The sequence below is a fragment of the Rhipicephalus microplus genome, chromosome X, assembly GCF_043290135.1.
Source record: "Rhipicephalus microplus isolate Deutch F79 chromosome X, USDA_Rmic, whole genome shotgun sequence".
Lineage (NCBI taxonomy): Eukaryota > Metazoa > Arthropoda > Arachnida > Ixodida > Ixodidae > Rhipicephalus > Rhipicephalus microplus.
In genome coordinates, this window is record NC_134710.1 from 94,446,988 (window position 1) to 94,469,104 (window position 22,117).

The 22,117-nt window shown below is 44.5% G+C and overlaps 2 protein-coding genes and 1 non-coding gene across 4 annotated transcripts in view; 2 read left to right on the forward strand and 1 right to left on the reverse strand.

Annotated features, from left to right (window-relative positions):
* The window catches only part of LOC119176238 (uncharacterized), a 34,394-nt gene extending 32,054 nt beyond the window's left edge, over window positions 1–2,340 (reverse strand). The window contains exon 1 of the mRNA XM_075877290.1: window positions 2,237–2,340. The gene's annotated coding sequence lies outside the window, so the exon portion shown is untranslated. The remainder of the gene's footprint in view (window positions 1–2,236) is intronic.
* TRNAT-CGU (transfer RNA threonine (anticodon CGU)) lies at window positions 1,649–1,721 on the forward strand. The gene has a single exon. It is a non-coding gene; the product is annotated as a tRNA-Thr (tRNA).
* A 274-nt stretch (window positions 2,341–2,614) lies between the features above and the next one.
* LOC119176239 (uncharacterized) overlaps window positions 2,615–22,117 on the forward strand; it is a 160,094-nt gene continuing 140,591 nt past the window's right edge. Inside the window, exons 1-2 of one of the 2 annotated variants that reach the window (XM_075877287.1) lie at window positions 2,615–2,765; window positions 8,238–8,290. In XM_075877287.1, coding sequence (XP_075733402.1) covers window positions 8,246–8,290 — 45 coding nt within the window. In that variant the 5' untranslated portion in view covers window positions 2,615–2,765; window positions 8,238–8,245. Of the gene's footprint in view, window positions 2,766–8,237; window positions 8,291–16,184; window positions 16,306–22,117 lie in introns of those variants that run through there. The other variant, XM_037427422.2, reaches the window with a different exon arrangement.

The following is a 22,117-nucleotide window of genomic DNA, read 5'->3' on the forward strand; positions in this document are numbered from 1 at the left end:
ACCTTTATTTAGACATCTGCGCCTGCCAAACCACAGTTTTGAAAATATCAGCGTAACTCTTTTGCAGTCCGGTTTCTCAAACAGACGCGAGCGCGAACAGCGTGAGGCATATTTTATTTTCAAATTTCGAACATTAGTAGCCGGCATCAACGAGGACACCCGGAAAACTCAACTGCCTCCGAGAAGTAAGCCAGGAGGAAATTGGCGACCAAGATTGATAGCTGGAGACCATGCTTTTTTCTGACTGACTCGTACGTGTACACTGTCCTTTCTTGTTTTTCTTTTTTTCTTCCTTTTTTTCTTTTTTCCACATGCACATACAGAGTGTTTACGTTCGCCTACCACTTGATGACCATTGAAGGGAAACGGATGAAGATTAAAGGTAAAGAGCCGACCGACCCATTAACGGGAAACCCTTCCTTTACGCACGCCGACCGACCCATTATCAATCCGGCCATATATCAATCCGGCCATAACGTCTATCCGAAACCCTGTAAGGGCCTCACGAAGGCGGAGGAGCTGATCCTCCTTCGCCTTTATACTAGAACTCTATTGTGCCCGGCAATCATAAAACACTTTGACCCCGCTTGCACGGGGAAGTGCCCGCATTGTGAGGAAAATTCCTCGAACATTTACCACATGGTGTGGGCATGCCAAAAAACCCCAAACCTTACCCCACTACCCAACCCTTCGCGGGAGGACTGGGAGGCAGACCTGCTCGGCTGCTCTGACCTGACGGCGCAACGGGCCCTGGTCGAGTGTTCCCGGGCCGCAGCCAACGCCAATGGGCTCCCGTAAGAGGGAGCTCACCTAGTGTTTGCACGGGGCGGCCCCTTAAGGACCGTTCCCACCCTCCCTGTAAATAACATCTGTAAATAAATGTTTTTCAGCAGCAGACCGACCCATTACGGGGAAACCCTTTCTTTACGCACGCCTTCACGGACCCTCCCGGCACCGCGGCGACAATCTTGGGTGGCCCGACACACGTCGAGAACTGAACAGCACGTGATGAGAACCTTATGTGGACGTACACGGACAGTTGGTTTCGTTCTCAGTGTTGACAGTGGTTCTTTCTCTTGTTTACTTTCTTTCTTTTTTTTCTTTTTCTTTTTCGTATTTTTTCTCCCACTTTTTGTTTTTTGTTTTTTTTTCCTTTTTTTAGTTCTCTCTCACTCTCGCAAACATGTTTCAAGGCGAGAGGGACGCGGCATTAACGAAGTTTGGAAGTTAATGTCAGTATAACTCATCCCCTGATGAAGGGAGGACCCCTCCCGAAACTGTTGGGAAATAAATATATTTATGCTTGTTGACAACGCTCCCGTTGTGCCATATCCCATACCTATATATATATATATATATATATATATATATATATATATATATATATATATATATATATATATATATATATATATATATATATATATATATATATATTAATGAGATAACAGACAGTAATGCCAAGGAATGTACAGGGGATGTTATTAAAATCAATGGAATGTAAATAAGAAGAAAGAAAAGTGGATGAAAAAATTACCAACTGTGAGCAGGAATCGAACCTACGACCTTCGAATTACTTCGAATTACGACCTTCGCTCCTACTTCTAAATTCACAGATAAACCCAAAAAAGTGGATGGAGGGAGGGCCGCTGTGATAGCTCAGTGGTTAGAGCATCGAACGCGTAATTCGAAGGTCGTAGGTTCGATTCCTGCTCACAGTTGGTAATTTTTTCATATATATATATATATTGTCTGGTAATCTGCCGACACACACACAAGCACATAATATATGAAAGAGGGGAGCAAATGTCGCATTCCCCTTGATCTTGAGTATCGGTAGGTGCATTTCTTAAAAGCCTAATATATACTACAGCCCTTTTGTACCGCAATAGTGCGCCAGCAACCTCAAGGTGCGAAGCATCCCTCGACAACAGATTGACTTGAAAGCGTGCAGCTGACAATAGGTGCATGAAATAATTTGTGCAATAGACAAGAAAAGGCATCTATTCGTTGGTGTAACCTAAAAGTGGTTTCCATCTCATTTTTTATCGTAAAACTGCAAACCGACGCGCGCAACGCGCGTATTTCATTGCGGTCTATGGCGGTTCCACCCTGTTTTTCTTGTAGCAATATGGCCGCTGGCGGCTTCACTCGCTCTCGTTGGCAGCGGCCGGGATTGCCACTCTAGAGGTTCTATAATACCTTCTTGGTTGACGCGGGGAGTTTTGCAACTTACCTAGTTCTCAAAACGTTGGCAGTTGTAAACTTGCATCCGGGTTTCGGAACGTAGTTTCGCAACTCGTATGATTGAATAACTCTGGGGCCTGGCGGAGTCGTTCTTTGTGTGCACTGCAGGAAACTCTAATCTTGCTCTATGGCTATTACTTATGCTGCGGTTAAGCAATAATTTATCGACCACTGAGAGCAGTTACTCTTTTATTTTTTATTAATAAACTCTGCTAAGAGCGTTTAATGATATGCTAAAAAAGAAAAAAAGAAACCAATCGTCACGGAGGAAACTTTTTATTTCTCCCTGCCAATAGTACACGCCACGATGGCCAAGACAAAATGCCTTATGTCGACGTGGTACGTCAAAATAACTACCGCCAAATTTAAACAATTTTATAATATTTTGTCGCTTGGATGTGGCGCGCAGTGTTAGTGTTTATAGGCCCACTGTATTTCTATTCTATCGAATAACAAATTTTTGATCTGGCACCATCCAAGAACCATCGTTTTTAAGGCGACCGCGAGTGAAACACTGAGTAAGTAATGGCTAATTGTGCGGCATTCTTTCATTGGCGACTGCCAGTCGACCAGTACTTACGGTAACGGTTACTGTCTATCTTCAGTGCGAGTTTTGGCGCATAAAATATCATCGTGAGGGCGCAACTAAAAGAACAAACAGCAAGAGACACACAAAGATTCGCGCAAACAACGGACGTGCTTATTCAAGGAAGGTTTACACCTATATATATCAACACCCTGCGCAGGAGCACAGCCACAACAACCAGAAAATTTAAAACCAGACGAGAAACAAATTGGAAATCGGCGTTGTACAGCGCAAGGGAAGTTTCATTTTCGCACTCGTCAGCTGTTTTTTTAATGAAAAAAGCTTATAGCGTTTTGCGAGCCGTTTTATCTCTACTTTCGGCAAGGATTTTTGCACAGCGAAATTGTGGTTCACAATTCGGGCAAGCCAAGCAGCGGTCAACAAGGTGACTCCTCTCCTTGTTATTAAGATTTCTTTCGTGTTCCCTGAGTCGGTCATTGAGGCAGCGCCCTGTTTGGCCGATGTAGACTTTGTCGCAGGACACGGGAATATCGTACACGGCATTGTTGGTGCACTTCAAAAAACGCTTTTCATGGTTTTTTAGGCAGCCCTCCTTTTTCCTCACACATATAGTACGCCGGCTCAGCTGAGCGAGCTTCTTCGGGGCCGATAAAAGCAACGGCACGTTGAACCGACTAGCCACTTCTTTCAGGCTGTATGTGACCCTGCGCATGTACTGGAGCATAACTGGCCTCTGCTAAAGTCCCTCCATCGCGTCTACTGCCGCTGAAAACGCATGGAGGAACTTTGGCTTCTGCCAGTTCAACAACGGCTTGGCGGGATCTTTTGAGCTGCCCTGCTTCATTTTCTTGAGGAGCGTCTCAGCTACAGACATGATGACCGACCCTGTGTGGAGAAAAAGGGGCGATGCCTAAAAAGCCATGAGAAATGTTTTGTGAAGTGTGCTAACAATGCCGTGTATGAGATTCCCGTGTCCTGTGGCAAAGTCTACATCGGCCAGACAGGATGCTGCCTCAATGACTGACTCAGGGAACAAAAAATATCTAATAAGAATAAAAGTCACCTTGTTGACCACTGCTTGGTTTGCCCGCATTGTGAACTGTGATTTCGCTGTGCAAAAATCCTTGGCAACAGTAGAGATAAACGGCTGGCAAAATGCTAGAAGCTTTTTTAATTAAAAAAACAGGTGATGAGTGCATAAGTAGAACTTCCTTTGTGCTGTACAACGCTTAATTCCAATTTCTTTCTCGTCTGGTTTAAATTTTTTGGTTGTTGTGGCTGCGCTCCTGCCCAGGGTGTTGATATATAAAGGTGTACATCTTTCTTGGAAAAGCCCGGTCATAGTTTGTGCCTGTCCTTGTCTGTCTCTTCCTGTGTGTTGTTTTAGTTGCGCCCACATGATGGTTTTTATGTCAAAATGCGAACTCGCCCAGCAGTCAACTCTTTTGAAGTTTTGGCTCATTTGTGTCGGTCACTGAGGCTACGCTATTCATTTTAATGTTAGTGTTCACTTGTGCCATAGAGTAGTAAACTATGTTACTCTATGGTTGTGGCACCTCTGCCTATCAGATGGTTCGCCATGATGTCATGTTGAGTAAATCTTGCTGGCTGTCTCAGCCTAGCCATAACGATAAGCAGTTGCTAAGGTTAGTGCCGAGTGTGTTGTTTGCGATGCATATTTATTTGTCAGTGTCAGTGATTAACCCATGTCACTACAGGGTCAGTAATGTTCATTGCCACTTCGCGATGCGTCCTGCGCTAACTGCAGTGATATTCTATAGCTCCTTCAGCGCAGTAATATCAGTGTTTAACAATTCTCCAGAAAAACGTTTTAGTCAACTACCGTGGTTGCAGCCCCAAACAGGGCGCAACGCAATAATTCGCTGCACTGCTAAAGCCTTCCACCAAACGGTGGGAAGGTCTTATCGGCTTCAACGCTGGACGTTACTTTAGCAGGTGTTTGTCAAGATGGACTTTTAGGCTAGTTGGTTCATATTTGCCGTAGAGACAGCGCCGGAGACAAGAACAGACCAGACGAGATGGGCACGTACAAAAGGTGCACAAACAACTGAAAATTGAGCCAGTATGTGCTCGGAATAAATACTGGCTTTACATGAATAAACAGTAGAAATAAGGTAACAAGAGATATGACAGTGCATCACATGGTAAATCCTACGGCATGTGCAAACCTGTTCCAGCAAGAAATCTGGCACACTTATCTGAAAGCAAAACAGAGGGCATGCTGACCTCTTGGGCTTCAACAACCTCCCTTGTTAATTTGTCAGCTGATCTGTGCAGGATGCCAGTGTTTTCAATTCAAGGTGCGCAACCGCAGTCTTTACAGTGGATATCTAGATGCCCTGATAGCTGTTTCGTTGTGTTGTATTTGTGCTCTTTTAATATATCATTGCGTAAACCACATTTTCGGTGCACTGTACATACTAGTCGTGATGCTTTATTCTGCACACAGGTGTTTTTCTTCCTTCGTTAACCACCCGACACATGTTTGCCAGCTTGTGAGGTGTAGTGAACACTATGTTATCTCCCGCCCTTTCCTCTTCAAGTTGTGCGAAACAGAATACACGTAATGAATGGTGGAGACATTTCTTCTGCTGCATTCTTGTGCTACAGCACGGTTGGCATTTTATATGTATATGTGTTGATATGGGGGGGGGGTCTCACAACGGTAGCCAGTCAACATAATCGCAAGCAGCGGTATGACATCTCTCATCGATACATCTCTTTCTGCCTTGGTGATTAAGTGCTCCTTTCGACACCTTCTTGTGTTGCCGGATTATGTGATAACTTCCAGTCGGGGTTTGTTGGAACTTGCGTAATCTTTGAGCAAACATCCCCGTTAACTACCATGTAATTTCTGTTGATCTTCCTGCTGACCGTCGCTGCCGTGGTACTGAGGTAGTTCACGTTTCGCGTTCAAGTATGGCGCTCGGCGAAAACTAGTGTGAGCATCATTCATGCACTTTAGCCTTTCATCTGTAAATACCCATCATCATCCCTTTGGCCTGAGCAGCGGGGCTCTGGCTTGAGGGCAGATAAAGAAGAGTCTTGTGGCTTGAATTTCGTCTCACAATATGTATATGTGTGCAGTGTATATAGGGGATAGCTCTGGTTTGCACTCTTTATGATGTAGTGGTCGGTAGGAAGTAACATTTCGCTAGTGTTGTAAGTGAAAAACAACGTGCCATTAGCACCTGCAGGGTGACACAGAGGCACTAAATCTGGCACTCGGCCTGTCTGGTCCGTGGGTTGGGACCTCAGCGACCCCAACAGTCCGACCTGGTTCCAGCTTTCATCCACACTGCCCCTCAGATGCCCTGAAAATGCTGTACTGCCCATGTTATTATAATGTCGTGTGTTCTTCTTTCTGCTGCGAACATTTTCTAGTTCTGTATTGACGTTAGTATGCTAAATTTCATAAACAGCAGCTCCACAGCAGCTCATGGCTACTTCGCTGGGCTGCTGATTTCGTGGGTTTGATAATGCTCGTGACAACCACATTTAGATTGTGTGTGTGGTGTGATGCTGGTCAGCTAAAGGCAAAAATGCATCTTTGCTTAGATGGCCAAAATTAAACTGTAAGGGACCACCACAGTCTGCTGCTTGTTGAGACTGTTGTTTTGGCATATTGAGTCAAAAAGTTACTTTATAAAGTATAGAAAATGCACTGACGAAAATACTTGTTTCCCATATAAGTTTCATTGTGATGTTATACTTTTGGTCCTTGAAATGTGGTATTGCTACATGGCTCTTCGTAATCAAAGGCTCTTTGGTTCATCAAAGCCACCTTGAAGCCACCCTGGCTTCGATGAACCAAAGAGCCTTTGAAGGGTTCATCGAAGCCACCCTGGCTTCGATGAAGCCACCCTGGCTTCGATGGACCAAAGAGCCTTTGAAGGGTTCATCGAAGCCAGGGTGGCTTCGATGAACCCTTGATTGCATAAAATATCAAGGATTGTACATGGGTGCATAGAATTTTGTATAATCATTAGTTTGCACACATAAAAGTGCAAACTGTATTGAAATGCACATGGCTGCAATGCGGCATGTTTTACTTGTGCTAAAATTTGCAAGAAGCTGTTTTTCTATTTTCCTGACTGACATCGTCTAGGTATCTTGGTACACTGTACAGGGAAGAGGCTTGATCTGCTAAAAAAAAATTTATTAACCCAATCGGTGTATATTATTTATATTCTTGAAAATAATTTGCTTGGGTGTCAACACGCTGATTACGTGATTCCCATGATGCAAAGGCTCTGTGACGTCTTGTTGGATGACAGCAACACCACTGAAATGATGACTTTGCATACTTCTTTTTTAGTTTTGAGAACAGGGTGAAGTCTACCAGGCTTACACCAAGGCTGATGCAGCCATGATACAGCCTTGATTGTGGCTGTGTCAAAGCTCTCATGTCCTGGTTAGCTGGTAACATGAAAGTCCAACTTCTTTCAACCCCTCCTGTAATAAATTGATTTGTAATATTCTACAGTAAACAGTGCCTAGATGGATGGCATTTACAACTTTGTGTGCTGGCGCAATTTTCACTGGAACTTGTTGAAGGGCTTGTTTTAGCTAGAATAGTTACTTTTCACTTCACTCAGTGGGTTGATAGATTTCACTTGCCAGTCAATAAAATTTGAAAACATTTTAAAATTTAACAATATTTTTTTTATTCCTTCTTTACCATGTTAAAATTATTACTGCTTTATTGCTAAGTTTTCTTCGTGACATTTTGGATCTTATTTTATTTTATTTTTTTCAAGATCATTTTGTCAACAAAACAAGTTTACTATAAAAAAAGAAAATATAAGGCTAGCATATCTTTTACAGAATTGCTTGGAATTCTGAAAACGTTTTGTGAATTCTGTTCTTGTGCTTTTTTAAAAAATGTTCCTAGCAGAGCATGAAAATAAGTTTTGAATGCTATTTTTTTTTTTTGCCCTCTGTGTCTCCTGTTTTGTCTTGCTACTCCTAGCTTGCTTCTTGAATGCCAACCTGCTACTACCCTGTCAAAAGCAGCTGTTTTTCAAAACCTGGTAACTTGTGAGCATACGGGGAATCAGGATAGGAAAGCTGAAAGGGCAAACATAGAAAAAGTGTGTTTCCAAAATAGGAGAGCATGCACTGTTGATTGCAAGGAAAGAACTAAAAACGAGTTTGTTTCAGATGCATGTGACCCTCATTAACTTTTCCCAAAAGTAAATGCAGGGTTTCTTTTGCCATGTGCAAAAAAATTCAGTTGAATCAAGACATTATAGTGTTTATCTATAATACAATCAACTATTTTGCATGTACTATCCCAGGCTTTTGTGATTCCTGTTGTCGCTAATAAACCGTACGTTTTGAGAACATGAGTCACAGCTGGGTGCCAATGTACTTGAGTACTTCTGGATAGATATTATTATGTTATTTTTCTCATCAACAGATCCGAAGATGATTGACGACCAAGTTCCTGAAACGAAGGAAAATCTACCTCCGGTGAGTTAATATAGAAACATTTACTGTCCTATCAAAGTGTTGTAAAAATGCCACTTGCTTTGTGAAAGTGTCTCAAGACCAGTGTTATAAAGTACTTATCCAATGTTATCTGCAAGAACAGAACTATTAACTTTCATTTTTGTAGCATCATCTCACTAGTGGGTGGAGGACAATCTTTTTTCTTTTGTGAAACTTCCAGAGCTCTAGGCTGACTCGCCATTTACATTTTGGTTTGCTGTGGTTGTCAGGTATCGTTAGGAATATCAGGTGAGTACAGAACACATTGGCTCTGCTCAGAAAAAAGGCTTGTAATAAGGCCTACGTATGCTTGTCTGAATGGACATTCTTGGTTGATTGCTCTCATTTGAAATAATAATAATAATAATAATAATAATAATTGATTCTTCCTGAAAGAAATGCAAGATAGAGGAGCTGCAGGAAGAGCCTTCCCAAACAGCATCACAAAGCTGCCGCCACCACTGACTAAGCACCAACAGAAACAACAAACAGTACATCTAGATACATGAAAGTGGCAACCTGTGCCTGACAAATATGATAGCTATAATACCTTAAAATGCTCGCTGAACATTCTGCCACCATTTCTTAGGTCGTCATCATCATCAACATGTTATCTTGAATGTGCCTACCAGAAATACCTGCAGTGACCATCTAACTGGTTGTTTACAGCATTGCCGCTGTTTTGTCTCCCCCAACACTTTTCATGTGCTTCCACACTTCCTCAGTGATTGTGTGGTTGGATTCCTTGCAAGGTGAGATACTTGTGCCATGGCAGTGCTACCTTTCATAGAGCAAGTATTTGGAGCCTGGTGGCTGGGCATGGATATACAGGAGATGCACAGTGTAACCCATTCACTTTTTAGCATTACAAAGAAAATACAGTAAATTCCCGTAAAGACGAGCTCTGTTAAAACGAATTCTTGCATAAAACGAACATGGGAGTGTTTGTTTGGTTTCCCATATACTCAGTGCAAAAAAACGGCAGCATATCCACGGGGTGAATGGCGGAGAGTGGGGCGAAGCATCCGTCCGTCCATTCGTTCTTGCTTCCGCCCGTCCATGTGTCTGTCTGTGTGACCGTCCGTGCATCCATCCTCCTGTCCATGCGTGCATTTGTTCGTGCGTCAGCACGTCCATTTGTGCATCCGTCTCTGCCTTCGTCCATGCATCCGCCCCTGCGTCCGGTCATGCGTCCATTCGTCCGTGCAGCCATCCGTGCATCCATCCATGCATCTGTCTGTGTGTCTGTTTGTCTATCTATTCAACACTCCAAATACCACCATCTCGCATCGTTTCATCATATATTCCCCATATAGAAGCATCGCCATCCAGCGGACATTCCAAGGACTAAACGAGAGGTGGCACACGCACACTTTCTTACGGCTTGTGCTTCTTGTCTACTTCCCACCTTTAACCACCTCAAGTTCATGGTATATACTAGTTCACAGTATTCATGGCACTGTAGCCCAACGCTCGCTAAACCTTCCCAGACAACACAAACACAACCTCAAGACGTCCTCAGTATGCCTCCGTGAGGACAATATGACGCCCTCAGAATGTCCTCTTATGGTACTAGAATGGCACTAATCCCGTCCCCTTGTCCATACACATAACAATCTCAGCACATCCTCAATACTACACTTCAGGACATTTTCATTATCTTTTCACAACAATGATTGTGTGGCCGGTTCAGTACTGTGGGCGGTGATACTACTCAGGATTTACTTTTTTTTATAATATTTCCATACATCAAAAGAAAAACACCTGCAAGGTCTCGTGTATATACACTGTATCAATCAACAGACATGTGACAAAACAAACAAAGCTTGTTGACTGAAATTTATTTATTTAACAGTAATTAATGACCACTGACAGCTTTGTCAGGCATTTAACTCCGCGTATAGTCTGAAAAAAGAAAAGCAGTATCAAGGCAGTCAACACAGCTCAAGCAACCACGTTTGTAACCTTCCTCGAAAGTTTGACACAGTGTCCTCATCACCACGTGTATCGTGCCCAATGCACTCCCTAGTGTTAGAGGCTCCGCTCTAACAGCCTACCAGTACACTCGACACGGGCGTTGACTTGACTTGCCCGAGGTCGGGTCATGTGTCAGATGCAGAAGTCGATCCCTTCACGTTGGGACCAGGCTGCTTCGAAGCTCAATTGATCGCGATTGGCTGGGGTTCCAGGCTGCTTTGAACCACACCTCGCCACGTTCGGCTGGTGACAATACATCCATGATCAGTCTGAACGTTGAGCAGCACAGTGCACCCATCAACACGACAATTTACCTCCTGTCATCACCTACGACTTATACTCTCACACATTTCACTTTTAACCATGCACACAAACAAAGGACACGAACCTTCACTAGTGCCGTTGTAAGAACATGAACCTTCACTAGTAAACTGCACCACAGAACACCTACCTGCACCTTCCCTGACAGACCCCATTTTGACAGTCAGTTGGCTTTGAATGGCTTGGCTACTTGACTATCCAGATTGATGCCGCGTGTCCATTGGTTGCTAGCTGCTAGTTCGTTATTACGCGCTACAGCGGCATATAATGACTAATTTGACAATTGACAAAGAGAGTTCAGCTTAAATTGAGGACGACACAGTCAGCAATGAAAAAAAAATGGTAGGTGTAACCTTAAGAGACAAGAAGAGAGCAGAGTGGATTAGGGAACAAACGGGGGTTAAGGATATCATAGTTGAAATCAAGAAGAAGAAATGGACATGGGCCGGGCATGTAGCACGTAGACAGGATAATTGCTGGTCATTAAGAGTAACTGACTGGATTGCCAGAGAAGGCAAGCGGGTTAGGGGGAGACAGAAGGTTAGGTGGGCCGATGAGATCAAGAAGTTTGCGGGTATAAATTGACAGCAGCAAGCACAGGACCGAGTTAACTGGCGGAACATGGGAGAGGCCTTCGTCCTGCAGTGGACGTAGTCAGGCTGATAATGATGATGATGATGAAGGCTGTGACATTTGGGAACACACTGTTTCAAATGGACATTTCGTAATACCAGGTTCGATACCTAAGCCAATTATTTATGCTTGTCTCATTAATCAAAATGCATAATTTGAAATTTTTCTGCGAAAAAGAAACAAATGAGGTGAAAATATACAGTAACTTTATCACTGTATGAAATGAACGTTAGGTTCGATACCTAAGCCAATTATTTATGCATGTCTCATTAATCAAAATGCATAATTTGAAATTTTTCTGCCAAAAAAAAACAAATGAGGTGAAAATATAAAATAACTTTATGACTGTATGAAATGAACGTTAAGTTCGATACCTAAGCCAATTATTTATGCATGTCTCATTAATCAAAATGCATAATTTGAAATTTTTCTGCCAAAAAGAATCAAATGAGGTGAAAATATACAATAACTTTATGACTGTATGAAATGAACGTGTGAAGAAAGTTTTCACATATGAAATGCATCTATTTGGTGTGCAAAGGTCTCGAGGAATTATGTCTAAGTGCTCAGTGCAATGTTCTGTCATCCCCAAAAGGTCCTTCACAGGACCTTTTCTGGACCAATTTTGTTCTCAGAAAGCACTCGAAAAAACGTTTGAACCGGCGCTAGTGTGTTGCTTTTGTCCTCTCCAAAACGTCCTTAAAATTACTTTTTCAGGATAAATTGTTATCCTCAGAAAGCACTCGAAAAGATGTTTCTGGGTCAAACCAGCTTGAGTCGTCCTCAGGTCAATGAGAACTGTGCGAGGACGATTGTACCATATGAGGACGACCTCAGGACATCGAGTGCTGTCTGGGTTTCTAAAACCAAGGAGGTTACGCCCAGCGAGTATAACGTAGCAACCCTTTCTTGCCAGATAGTGCTAAATGTACATGCCAATGGCTGCTAATGGGGAATGAGAGACATGAGAATTCGGCTTTTAGTTAACGCACATGCTGTGAATTTTTTTATTGTTCAACAATGCACAGGAGAAATCTCCCACAGGCACCACCTCGCAGGTCAAAACGTAAGACTGGTTATGCACTAGGACGTGGGACGAACAGGTGCTGCTTTAGGGAGCTTTGCCCCTAAAAAATCTGCGTAAGATGAACCGCATAACAGGCCTCACGAACTATCGCAGCGACCGACAATGACCGAAATTGTGAGCGACAAACATTACTCTAGACGGGGCCATTCAGGCGAACAAGAGTAAGCAAAATGAAAAAACTTCCTGTCACAGATTCAAAGCAAATTGCGACGTGGAGGGAGAAGGTGAGATAAGTGCAAGAGAAAGGTCAGTGCATAAAGCTAGTATCTCCCTCACTCCTAGCCTGTAGGAGGAGAAAGGGCCGGCTTTATCAGCAAAGAAAGCAACAAAATGCGTTTATCCTTTTTCTATTCTCCTCTCATACTTCAGTTCCCCAGCTGGAGTAAAGTGGAGAACATAAAAAACACAGGAGCTTGGCTAGAGGGGAAAATGCAAAGGAAGGAGAGTGAAAAAAAAGCCAAATGAAAGCGAAAACGGGAACAAAGATTGTCTGTGCATTATAATCACATGAAACCAAAAACCACATATGCAGCACTAGCACTCCCATCAGAGGAGTCAGATGCATTGTCATAGCCGTCACACAATGGCGCCTGAGCGCATATTGTGGTCAGTTTGCCTTCTTGTTTTGCATAGGGCCTGTGCGCATTGTACCTGTTCTCAGTGCAGTGCAGCAAATTGTGGTGCACCTTTTTTAATATGAAAGTACATGACCAAGGAAGGTCATTTTTCACACTAAATATAGCTGCATCGCGTCTTTTTTGTGTGCCCGAGGCTTGTGATCGTGAGTAGTGTAAATGTAGATCTTCAGCTGCATGTCGTTCTGGGAAAGCTACTGCAAGCTGAAAATAAAAAAATATCCGAACCTCAAAAAAAAAAAAAGCTTGTAGACTTTCATGAGCAACTTGGCGTATATATTGGCTTTGTCAAAGTAGTAGGGCTATGCAATGAAGGCATATTCACCAGTGATAGCCAAACCGGTAAAAAAAGCCTCTCAGAAGGGTAACAGCCAGAAGAATAAGTTTTCTATTCCTTGAAAGAAAATTGTGCTTGTATCTCCTTTTTTATCTTTTTCTGATCATCAAAATAGGGTCGAGCTAGTTTTATTGTGAAAATGTGGTAGCAATTTAGTCATAAGCATATTTAATATGAACTTGCGAGATCGAGTACTCATTAGATTATTCTAAATACTCTACTTGATAGGATAGTTTTTATCAAGCTGAGCCAAATGCTTTTTTGTTCCTTATCTCCCTATTGTAAGTATATTTCATTCAGCGTTTTCAAGCAACATATTTTGGCGTGCCATGTTAGCTTAGAAGTGTGGCAGCTTGGGCTAGTTGGTATGGCATGACGATCGTTATGGCGCCAGAACAAAACGATGACACAGAAACAAGAAGGGCACGAAAGACACGGCATGTTAGCATTTGGTTTTGGGGGGCACTTCCGATAGGACGAACTCCCGATAAGACGAACAAATGATTGTGATACCTTGGAGTTCGTCTCAAAGGCAGTCTACTGTACTTGCAGAGGAAGGTAAAGTTTAGTAGAATAATAAAATTCTGATTCTTAAGTATACTGATCACATAAGTTTTAACTTGAGTGGAGGCTTGACCAGCAGAAAGGGAAAAGGGTGTCACTGTGATCGGTCAGTACCACCATTGTGGTGTGAAATGCTGAATAGGAAACCTTGGCCTTCATTGCCATTGTGAGCAACTATAATTTTCTTTTCAAGTTAATGTGGACAGAGCCTTGCAAAAAAAATTGCCTACTTTATTGCTGCTTTTTTGTTAACCTTTGTAGAAACTGCAGCTTTAGAACTAAATATGTATATCAAAGATGACTGACCAGTATAGTAGCTATCTTGACTGGGTCTCTTAATTTGCCGAAAAAATATCTTAGGACTGTGCTTGTTGGTATGTTTCTAGAAGAGGATGTAACAGGGCATGAAAGACTCTGCATCTGTCTTTTTTACTTCATCTTGTCTTGAGCTGTTTCATTGCATTCTGATATCCTAGGGGCTTAGCAATTGCTTCAAGCTGTCACATCACGAAAGCTGTCACATGATTGAGGAGGATTGCTGTCACTGTTCTTAAAGACTCATTGGTTGCCCATCCTATATGCCAAAAGGAGGGGGCAAAAGACACAAGTCATTACGTTGCGCCCGCAGCTCCAGATGCTGCCTTCTGACCTTTGATACCTTGCATGGTTACATTGATATATGGCTATGGGGAAACTGATAAAGTGACTGTAAGAGTTCAAATGAGGTTTCTATTATCAAAAATGTATTCCAAGCACCTGATATAATAATAACAAGCATCACTTAGCATGATTTGTGGCTATGATCATTCCAGAAAGGAATTTGTGCTAAAGTTAATCGTAAGTAGCATTAAGAAGATTTACTGGGCCTGGTCCACTTGAGTTCCAGAATTCCTAATTAACTAGAAATCAGCTTTTGTACAATGGTAGATTCTTCTCTTAGTATGGCAGCTGCAAGCGTTGTATGATGTAACCTTTTCTTGATCTTGCGCTAATTTTCTGGGGCCTTTTCAAAAACCCCTCGGTGTGATTTTTGTGTATTTGACCCATGCCAAGCTTTACTGAGTTGCTTCAAAGCATAGTTATTCTGCCTCAGAATAGAAATCTGCTCCAAAGCAATTCATGTCGTTTACACTTCTTTTGAGTTGCTGCCTTTACTTGAGAAGCCTTGTAGCTGACCACTTTTGTTCAGAATGAATGAAGCATGCAAAGCAGCCCGAGATAATTCTACTCCCATTGCAGCTTTATATGCTTTATTAGGTTTCATCTATCGTTCAATTTGGTACTGGTATTGTTAAGGACCATGAAGTTGCTGACTTCTGGTGAGACCATGAGAGAGTGTTTGTGTGTGGCATATATTTCCACCACCACAGTGTTTTTTTTGCAACAGTATTTAATGGCTATTTAATATAAGGAGCACTTGCCAACTTATCTCCCCCACTAATACCTCTTTTGTCATGTATAACAGTGTAAATTTATGTTCTGTATTAAATGCTGCTGTCATGCATTGCTTTTGCTTGGACCTTCTGTGTTAAGAATGTGCATGCACATGCACGTGCACACACATGGTTTCATTGTTAATAAGCAACTTTTGTAGCTCTTTTTTTCTTTCATTCTCAATCTGCCTTTTGTCTAAGCATCACACATTGTTGCAGCTTGTTTGGTGCATATATTTTCCTGAATGCATGTACATTGTGATATTTATGTAACGAATTCCTATCCCAACTGACTTGTGCCTAAAGATTGTAGTGAATATGGAACAATCTTGCTTGTAACAGGTCGTCAGCATATGATAGTTGAAGCAACACAATTTAATTTGAGTCCTTAAACCACTGCGGTCGAAATATCGAATTCTTTAGTTTTACTTGCCAAAGCGACAATGTGATTACGAAGCATGCTGTAGTGGGGGACACCAAAATAATTTTTATCCCCGGAGGGTCTTTAAACGCAGCCCAAGTAAACGGGTATCCTTTTGCGTTTCGGCCTCGTCGAAATGCGGCCGTCATGACCGGGAAGTGAACCCGCGTCCTCCAGCTTGGCAGCTCAACACCTGAGGGAGTCATCACGGCGGCTAAACAAAAATAAACGAACCTGCAGCTGGTCGTTGAGTTACTTTGCGAGACTTGCCGCGCCGCACTCGGCAAACGCAACTCTAGCTGGCCGTGCATCCACTGAACTTGACTCGCCGAGGGCGCACGCGTGATTCGGGGCGGCACCCCACTGTTTGAGGCCGCGGCTGGGTGGGAGGAGGGCGGCAGGTTCGCGACATGTGGCTGACGCTGCGAATAGCGTTCGCTATATTTAGGGCTCTTTGGGGTCGGGCATTGGAGTTTTCGTGCACCGACGCGACCGGACGCGCGCTACGCGGCGGCTGAGTCGCGACGTATCCAGCCGCCCTGCCATGGGCAACCAGCCCGGTGTGGCCAGGATGGACACCTCGGACCCGGTGAGCCTACAGTTGAACGCTACCGAGTTTAAAACCCCGCAGAAGAAGTGCACTGAGCGCCTAATTGGTGGGCGCTCGGGCGACTCTATGGAGAGCGCGAGACGTGCGCCGCCAACGTCCCTACGAAATCGGTCTCCGAAGTTTTACCTGTAACCGCCGACGCGATGGAAACCACGTACGCGGTGTACAGACGGGTCCACTGTTAAAGGGAACACCTGCGTGAGCAGCATGTTTAAATTTCACTATCTTACGGAATTATAGCGGCTTAGATATGCATACGAATACTGGTGGTTAAAAGTGCCGACTCCTCTTGACATACTATTGACTTGCATGAAGATTGTTTCTTAATTCACTTGCTCTTAGAGGGTCAGGAATATTTATGGTGTGCATTCGAATGTTCCCTTTAACAGTGGACCATACTGTGCGCTAAAGCTAGCGCTTGTGGTGCGCTGCACTAAAGCTATACCACCGTCAGACAGTCAACCAGCCGCCGTGCGATGCAGTGTCAGTGCCAAGTTCACGGGCGTCGCGCGGTGTCACGTTCTCTGGTGAATGCGCTGGCTCACCGCGCGGACGTCTCCCTTCACCGCACACGTCAAGCAGCTACTCCGTAAATGAGCTTGCGGCTGCTATTCGTCGAGACATGTTGTTGCTTGGCAAGGTGCGCATGGCTGAGTCCATGTGTGGTCCACGCCTTGGAATTGCGGCCCTAATCGGAACTTTACAGAATGACTTTACTTGGAGGGGTTGTCTCGCCGTTGCCGACACCTGAGCGGCTGTTTGCGTCCGACATTGCATTGCACAACCAGTTGCAATAAAACCACGTCGGAAATCACATTGCGTTCGAACGACAACAGCTAACAGTATGATCGAAAGTCTGTGAGCCCACGTACGTATCGCTCGAATTGGATGTTCAAAGGTCAGAACGCGGTGAAAAGAACAATACCGGTTTCCTGTTAATTAGTGAACAGGCGAAGTCGCAACGAAGAAACTAAATGGTGGAAGCCGGTCGATCTCTTGACTCCGATATAAGGGAAAACGGGTGGCGATGTTCTTTGCAGGTGCCACCTCTTACGGGTGACACACACCTTTTCGCATTGCTGTCTCGCAAAGCATCCTCAAATACAGATGCCTTGATCTTGCAGCTGCTAGCATCCCGCTGCCTTTCTTACGTGTGCGGAGAGTTTTCATTTTCCGGGTTCCGGCGCCTCGGCCGCGGCTCGGCAAACGTCGAGCTGTGGTGGCTTAGTAGGGCTGGCATTTGTGGGGAACGACTTTTCGGGAGACAACGCTGCCTGAGGGCGTCTAATAAATGACCACGCCATACCTTCAAGAGTTATGAGGAATGCGAAAGAACACTTCGATGGCAGAAACCACGCAAGTTTTAGTATCCTACGTTATACATGATAGCATTGCAAGTATTGATGAAAATGAATATGGGAGACCCGTGTGTCGCTGTGGGCCAGGAAGATGTGTCTGAAGGAAAGGCGGCAGAAGTTAAAATGACAGTGGATTTGATATTGTCACGGGGTCGTGACGTGGCCGAAGACAGGAGACTTCGTGTCGGGATTTAACTGTTTATTTGGGCGAACCTGTGCCCGGTAAACGGAAAGTCTAATTACAGTAGCAGTCTTGCACAGATAGCAGTCTCGGACTGATAGCGGCGAACGGAGCGTCGGCCTTCGATCAACAACAACTGGCAAGCGGCGAAGCGCGTCGGCATTTGTACTCTTGCCGTCGAATGTTCTAGCGTTATCGCTGGCGGTGGCGTAGGTTCCAGAACAATCTGTACCGTTCGCACAGTGGGCGTGATCTTATCGAAATGATCTACTACAGTCCGGAACCTTCTGGAAAACTGCAGGCGCGGTTTGCGCTGAGAATTCGTGTGGTGTTTTGGGACGATAACGAAAACTTGGGAAATGGAACGTGGCAATATAGTATTGGCAGAATATATCTCGCTCGAAAAACCTAGTGACATCTCATTCGCTCTGCATCTGTACTGCAAGTTTGCCAGAGTTCGAACAATACCATCATCCCTCCTATCCGTAAAAAAATGAGACGCTAACACTCTCAGGAACTATAGGAACGTTAGCTTGTTTTCGGCATTATGCATTGTATTCGCCAGTCAAAAATCTTTTTGGCGCCGTGCACGTGGAATTCGGAGAACGTGCGGCCTTCTGAAAAGAGTATTTCACAATGTGTATTTGAGCTGTAGATTGGCTGTGTAGAGTGGTGGAAAACGAGCGCATTCACAACTTGTAATTAGGTGACGCGATGAGACTAGGAAATGCGATGACATAAGAGGGGACTAGTAGACATGGGTAATTAGCGCGCTAAATAATGTAATAATTATTAATAATGTAATAATGTAATAATAATAATGTAATAATGTAATAATGTAATACATTATTAGCGCGCTAATAATGTAATGTTTGTAAGATGGATTAATCCATCTTACAAACAAAAATAAATATTGTATGCTGCCTAAAAGCTTAACTATTTAACTTCACTATGCCGCAGCAATTCACTCAAGTTTATAAAACCACAACGCCCACATTCACGGCGCTCTTATTGACTGGGAGGAGGATCACTTCGGAAACCCCCGTTTCCTACGTCGCTCTATAGCTCCAAGTGCGAGGCAATATGCATTTGGTTTTGTTGTGGGCTCTTTCACCCCTACTTTTGAAATCAGAGTTTTCCGTGCGTACGCCAGAAGATCACTGGCCTTGGACGTACAATGTTTCGCTGTCTGAGAAAAAGAACGGTTCACACAGCAACGACAACATGCACAGCCATCAGCCATGTTATAGGTTAATGCGCAACTGGCGAAAATGCGTATAATTTAATGCACGGATTGTGAAATAGCAGTATATATATATATTGAGAAAAAAGTGTATACTTAAGGGCTCGTTTTCCCGTGTGTTACACAATATTAATGAGATCTAACAGACAGTAATGCCAAGGAAAGTATATATATTGATAAGAAGTATCACTACCAGGAAAAACAAGAGAAGCGCGGGTAGAGAATGAAGACAACGTTGCCTCCACTGCGATCCCTCTGAGTGGGTACGAGCCATGGCGGTGGAGATCATCATCATTAGACGGTGATCGCGGACTCAGGGCCCATTAAAAACCCCCATTAATTTACCTTGCCTTGTGTAACACTATATATATATATATATATATATATATGATCTAACAGACAGTAATGCCAAGGAATGTACAGGGGAAGTTATTAGAACCAATGGAATGTAAATAAGAAGAAAGAAAAGTGGATGAAAAAATAACCAGCCGTGAGCACGGCTGGTTATTTTTTGATCCCGCGCCTTTTACGTGTACTTCGCCCCGCGCCTTTTACGTGTACTTAAAACGCCAAGTGGCGTCTGCGTCATTGCGAAACGTTAATTGCGCACAGCCATCACTTTTAACGGCGATACGGAACGCATGACATACCCGGCTACTACTTGTAGGAGTATATGCGCAGAAACTACGCCTCTGTAGCTTCCCCTTCATTGCCAAGTGAAGTTGTCCGCGAGTATCGTATCTCACTCCAAGCCGCGTGATATCTGATCGTGACCTGATGGCTTGCGTGCCACATGTTTCAGGCTCGACCTAGAGCGTGGAGGAATCAAGAGCGCCGCGCCTCCAAGGTGTATGTAAACTGGTAGCGTAACTTCCACAGAATCCCATATATCCAGTAGTTGGCGGCTTGTTGCCATCGTCGCCATCTACGTACTGAGGGGACAACCATAGAGTTTCCTAACTATACATAGGTTGCACGCGACGTCTTTTCCGGCTGGAAAAGTGAGCGACCGCCACGTTTGTCAACGTTGAGTCAAGCTAGTTAGGCTGCGCGTGCAGCTTAGCGCCGGTTGGGAGCTTGTCGGCGTCTTTCGTGTGAAAGGAAACGTGCTTTGTCCGTCGTACTTCGAACAGCTTGTGGGACTGACTTGTGTACGTTACCGAGCAAAAATCGAAATGTGCTGTGGCATATCGACCCGTACGAACTGCGCATCGGTAAGGATGCTACACCGATACGCTGCCTTCTGTGACACGTGGTGACATCGTCAACTAGTGGTGCTTTCGACGAGTCACGTCACGCAAACGAAGGCCTGCCAGTCGCTGGACGGCCACTACTACTTCGCCATGCAGCGGATGGGTGAAGAGCAAAGCAGCTTCCACCACAGCGTGTCGACGTTCTAATCGAGGATATATTTGCGACGCTCTTTCCCGGTTGAAGTAAAGCATGGGCTTCGACGGGATTTTGTAGTGAGGAGTGCCAACCCGTGTTGCATCGTCGTTCGGAAAAATTTGTTGTTTTGGAGGCGTCAATGCCCCCTTTGCACGCTCCTGCCTACGCCCGTGTTCAGACGGCAGTGGTGCTCGTTTGAGAAGTGATGCAACGCTTGGTTTATTTTCCCCTCGTGAGCTACGGTTTCGTGGGATCTACTGTTGATGGTTGATCACGTCTGCGTCTGCGGCAGGCAGTTCGAGCGATGTTTCCGCGGACGGCGTGCCCGCTGCGACTGCATCTATAGCGTGTTCGTCCGTCGCTTTTTAGAGCGTTGAAATCGCGCTGATGCTGCAGCAGTCATAACGGCCGTAGCCCAGCAACTAGTAGGCTCGGTGCTCAGTCGCGGTTCGCGTCGTCCATTTAATTCGCGGGTTAAAAGAAAACACGTTCACATGTGTTGCACTGTTAAGCTCAACACGAGACGCGGCTATTCAAGTGGAAAAGGTCGGCTGCACATCGGTGTGAATCTAGGTGGCATTCCGGAGAAAGCGACGCGATCAAGTAAGTAAACATGGCAAACTTGGACATAACTCGAGAGTACTTCTACCTGTGATGAAGTGATGACTGCAGTCACAGATTGCGGACTAACGTCCCAATACTTTATAATTATGAGAGATAACGTAGTTGACGACTTCGAAAATTTCGACCATCTGGGGTTCTTGAACGTGTGCCTAATTCAAAGCACACGGGTCCAGGCATTTTCGCCTCCACCGAAAAGGCGGCCGCCGCTGCCGGGATTCATTTCCGCGACCTGGCGGTCGGCAGTCGAGTGCCTTAACCTCTGGACCACCGTGGCGAGTATTATTCTGCATCCAAAAACGGCACAAATAGTCATAATGAAGCCGGTAGCGCGGCCGGAGCCTGGATTTCGCCGCTGCAAAGCTCCCCGACTACGCTTTGAGGCTGCTGCTTATGTTAGCAAACATGGCAGTTTAGTACGCTGTAGGTTTATGCAACGTTTCTAGAACTAGTGCTACAAACGTTGGGTTTGTGGACCTCTTTTTCTCGTATGTGACGTACGTGCAACCCATGCATGGAGGGAACTCTGGCCACGGCCGGGCTAAACGGCACCTGCGCGCTGCCTTCTTAAGGCCTTCGCATCGGGTGTAGTACATGCCTCTTGCCGCTGCTTTGACGGGAGCGCTGCGACCCCGACCTTCCTCCGCCGCTCCGTGCAGCGCGCGCAACGCCAGCACGTAAGTTCGGGCGCGCTTCTCCACTCACCGCGTGCTGAAAAACAAGTTGATTAATCGTTGAAAACTCACAAACGGTTTATGGCATTGCTTATGTCTGATAATGCTAGGCCTGGACCTATATACTTCTGGAGAGTGCACTTTGCTGGCAGTGTCACAAGCCCCGAATGTGCCATATGGCACATCCCTTACAAGTTCGTTTGGGTACGTTGACTGCTTTCTTCTGTTACATTCTATTTGATGCAAAAAAATAAGGCCCCCTTTTTTTCTTCTGTGCATCTGTTGTGATTTTCGAAACACATGTGTGGTGCTCGCTTTCGCGATA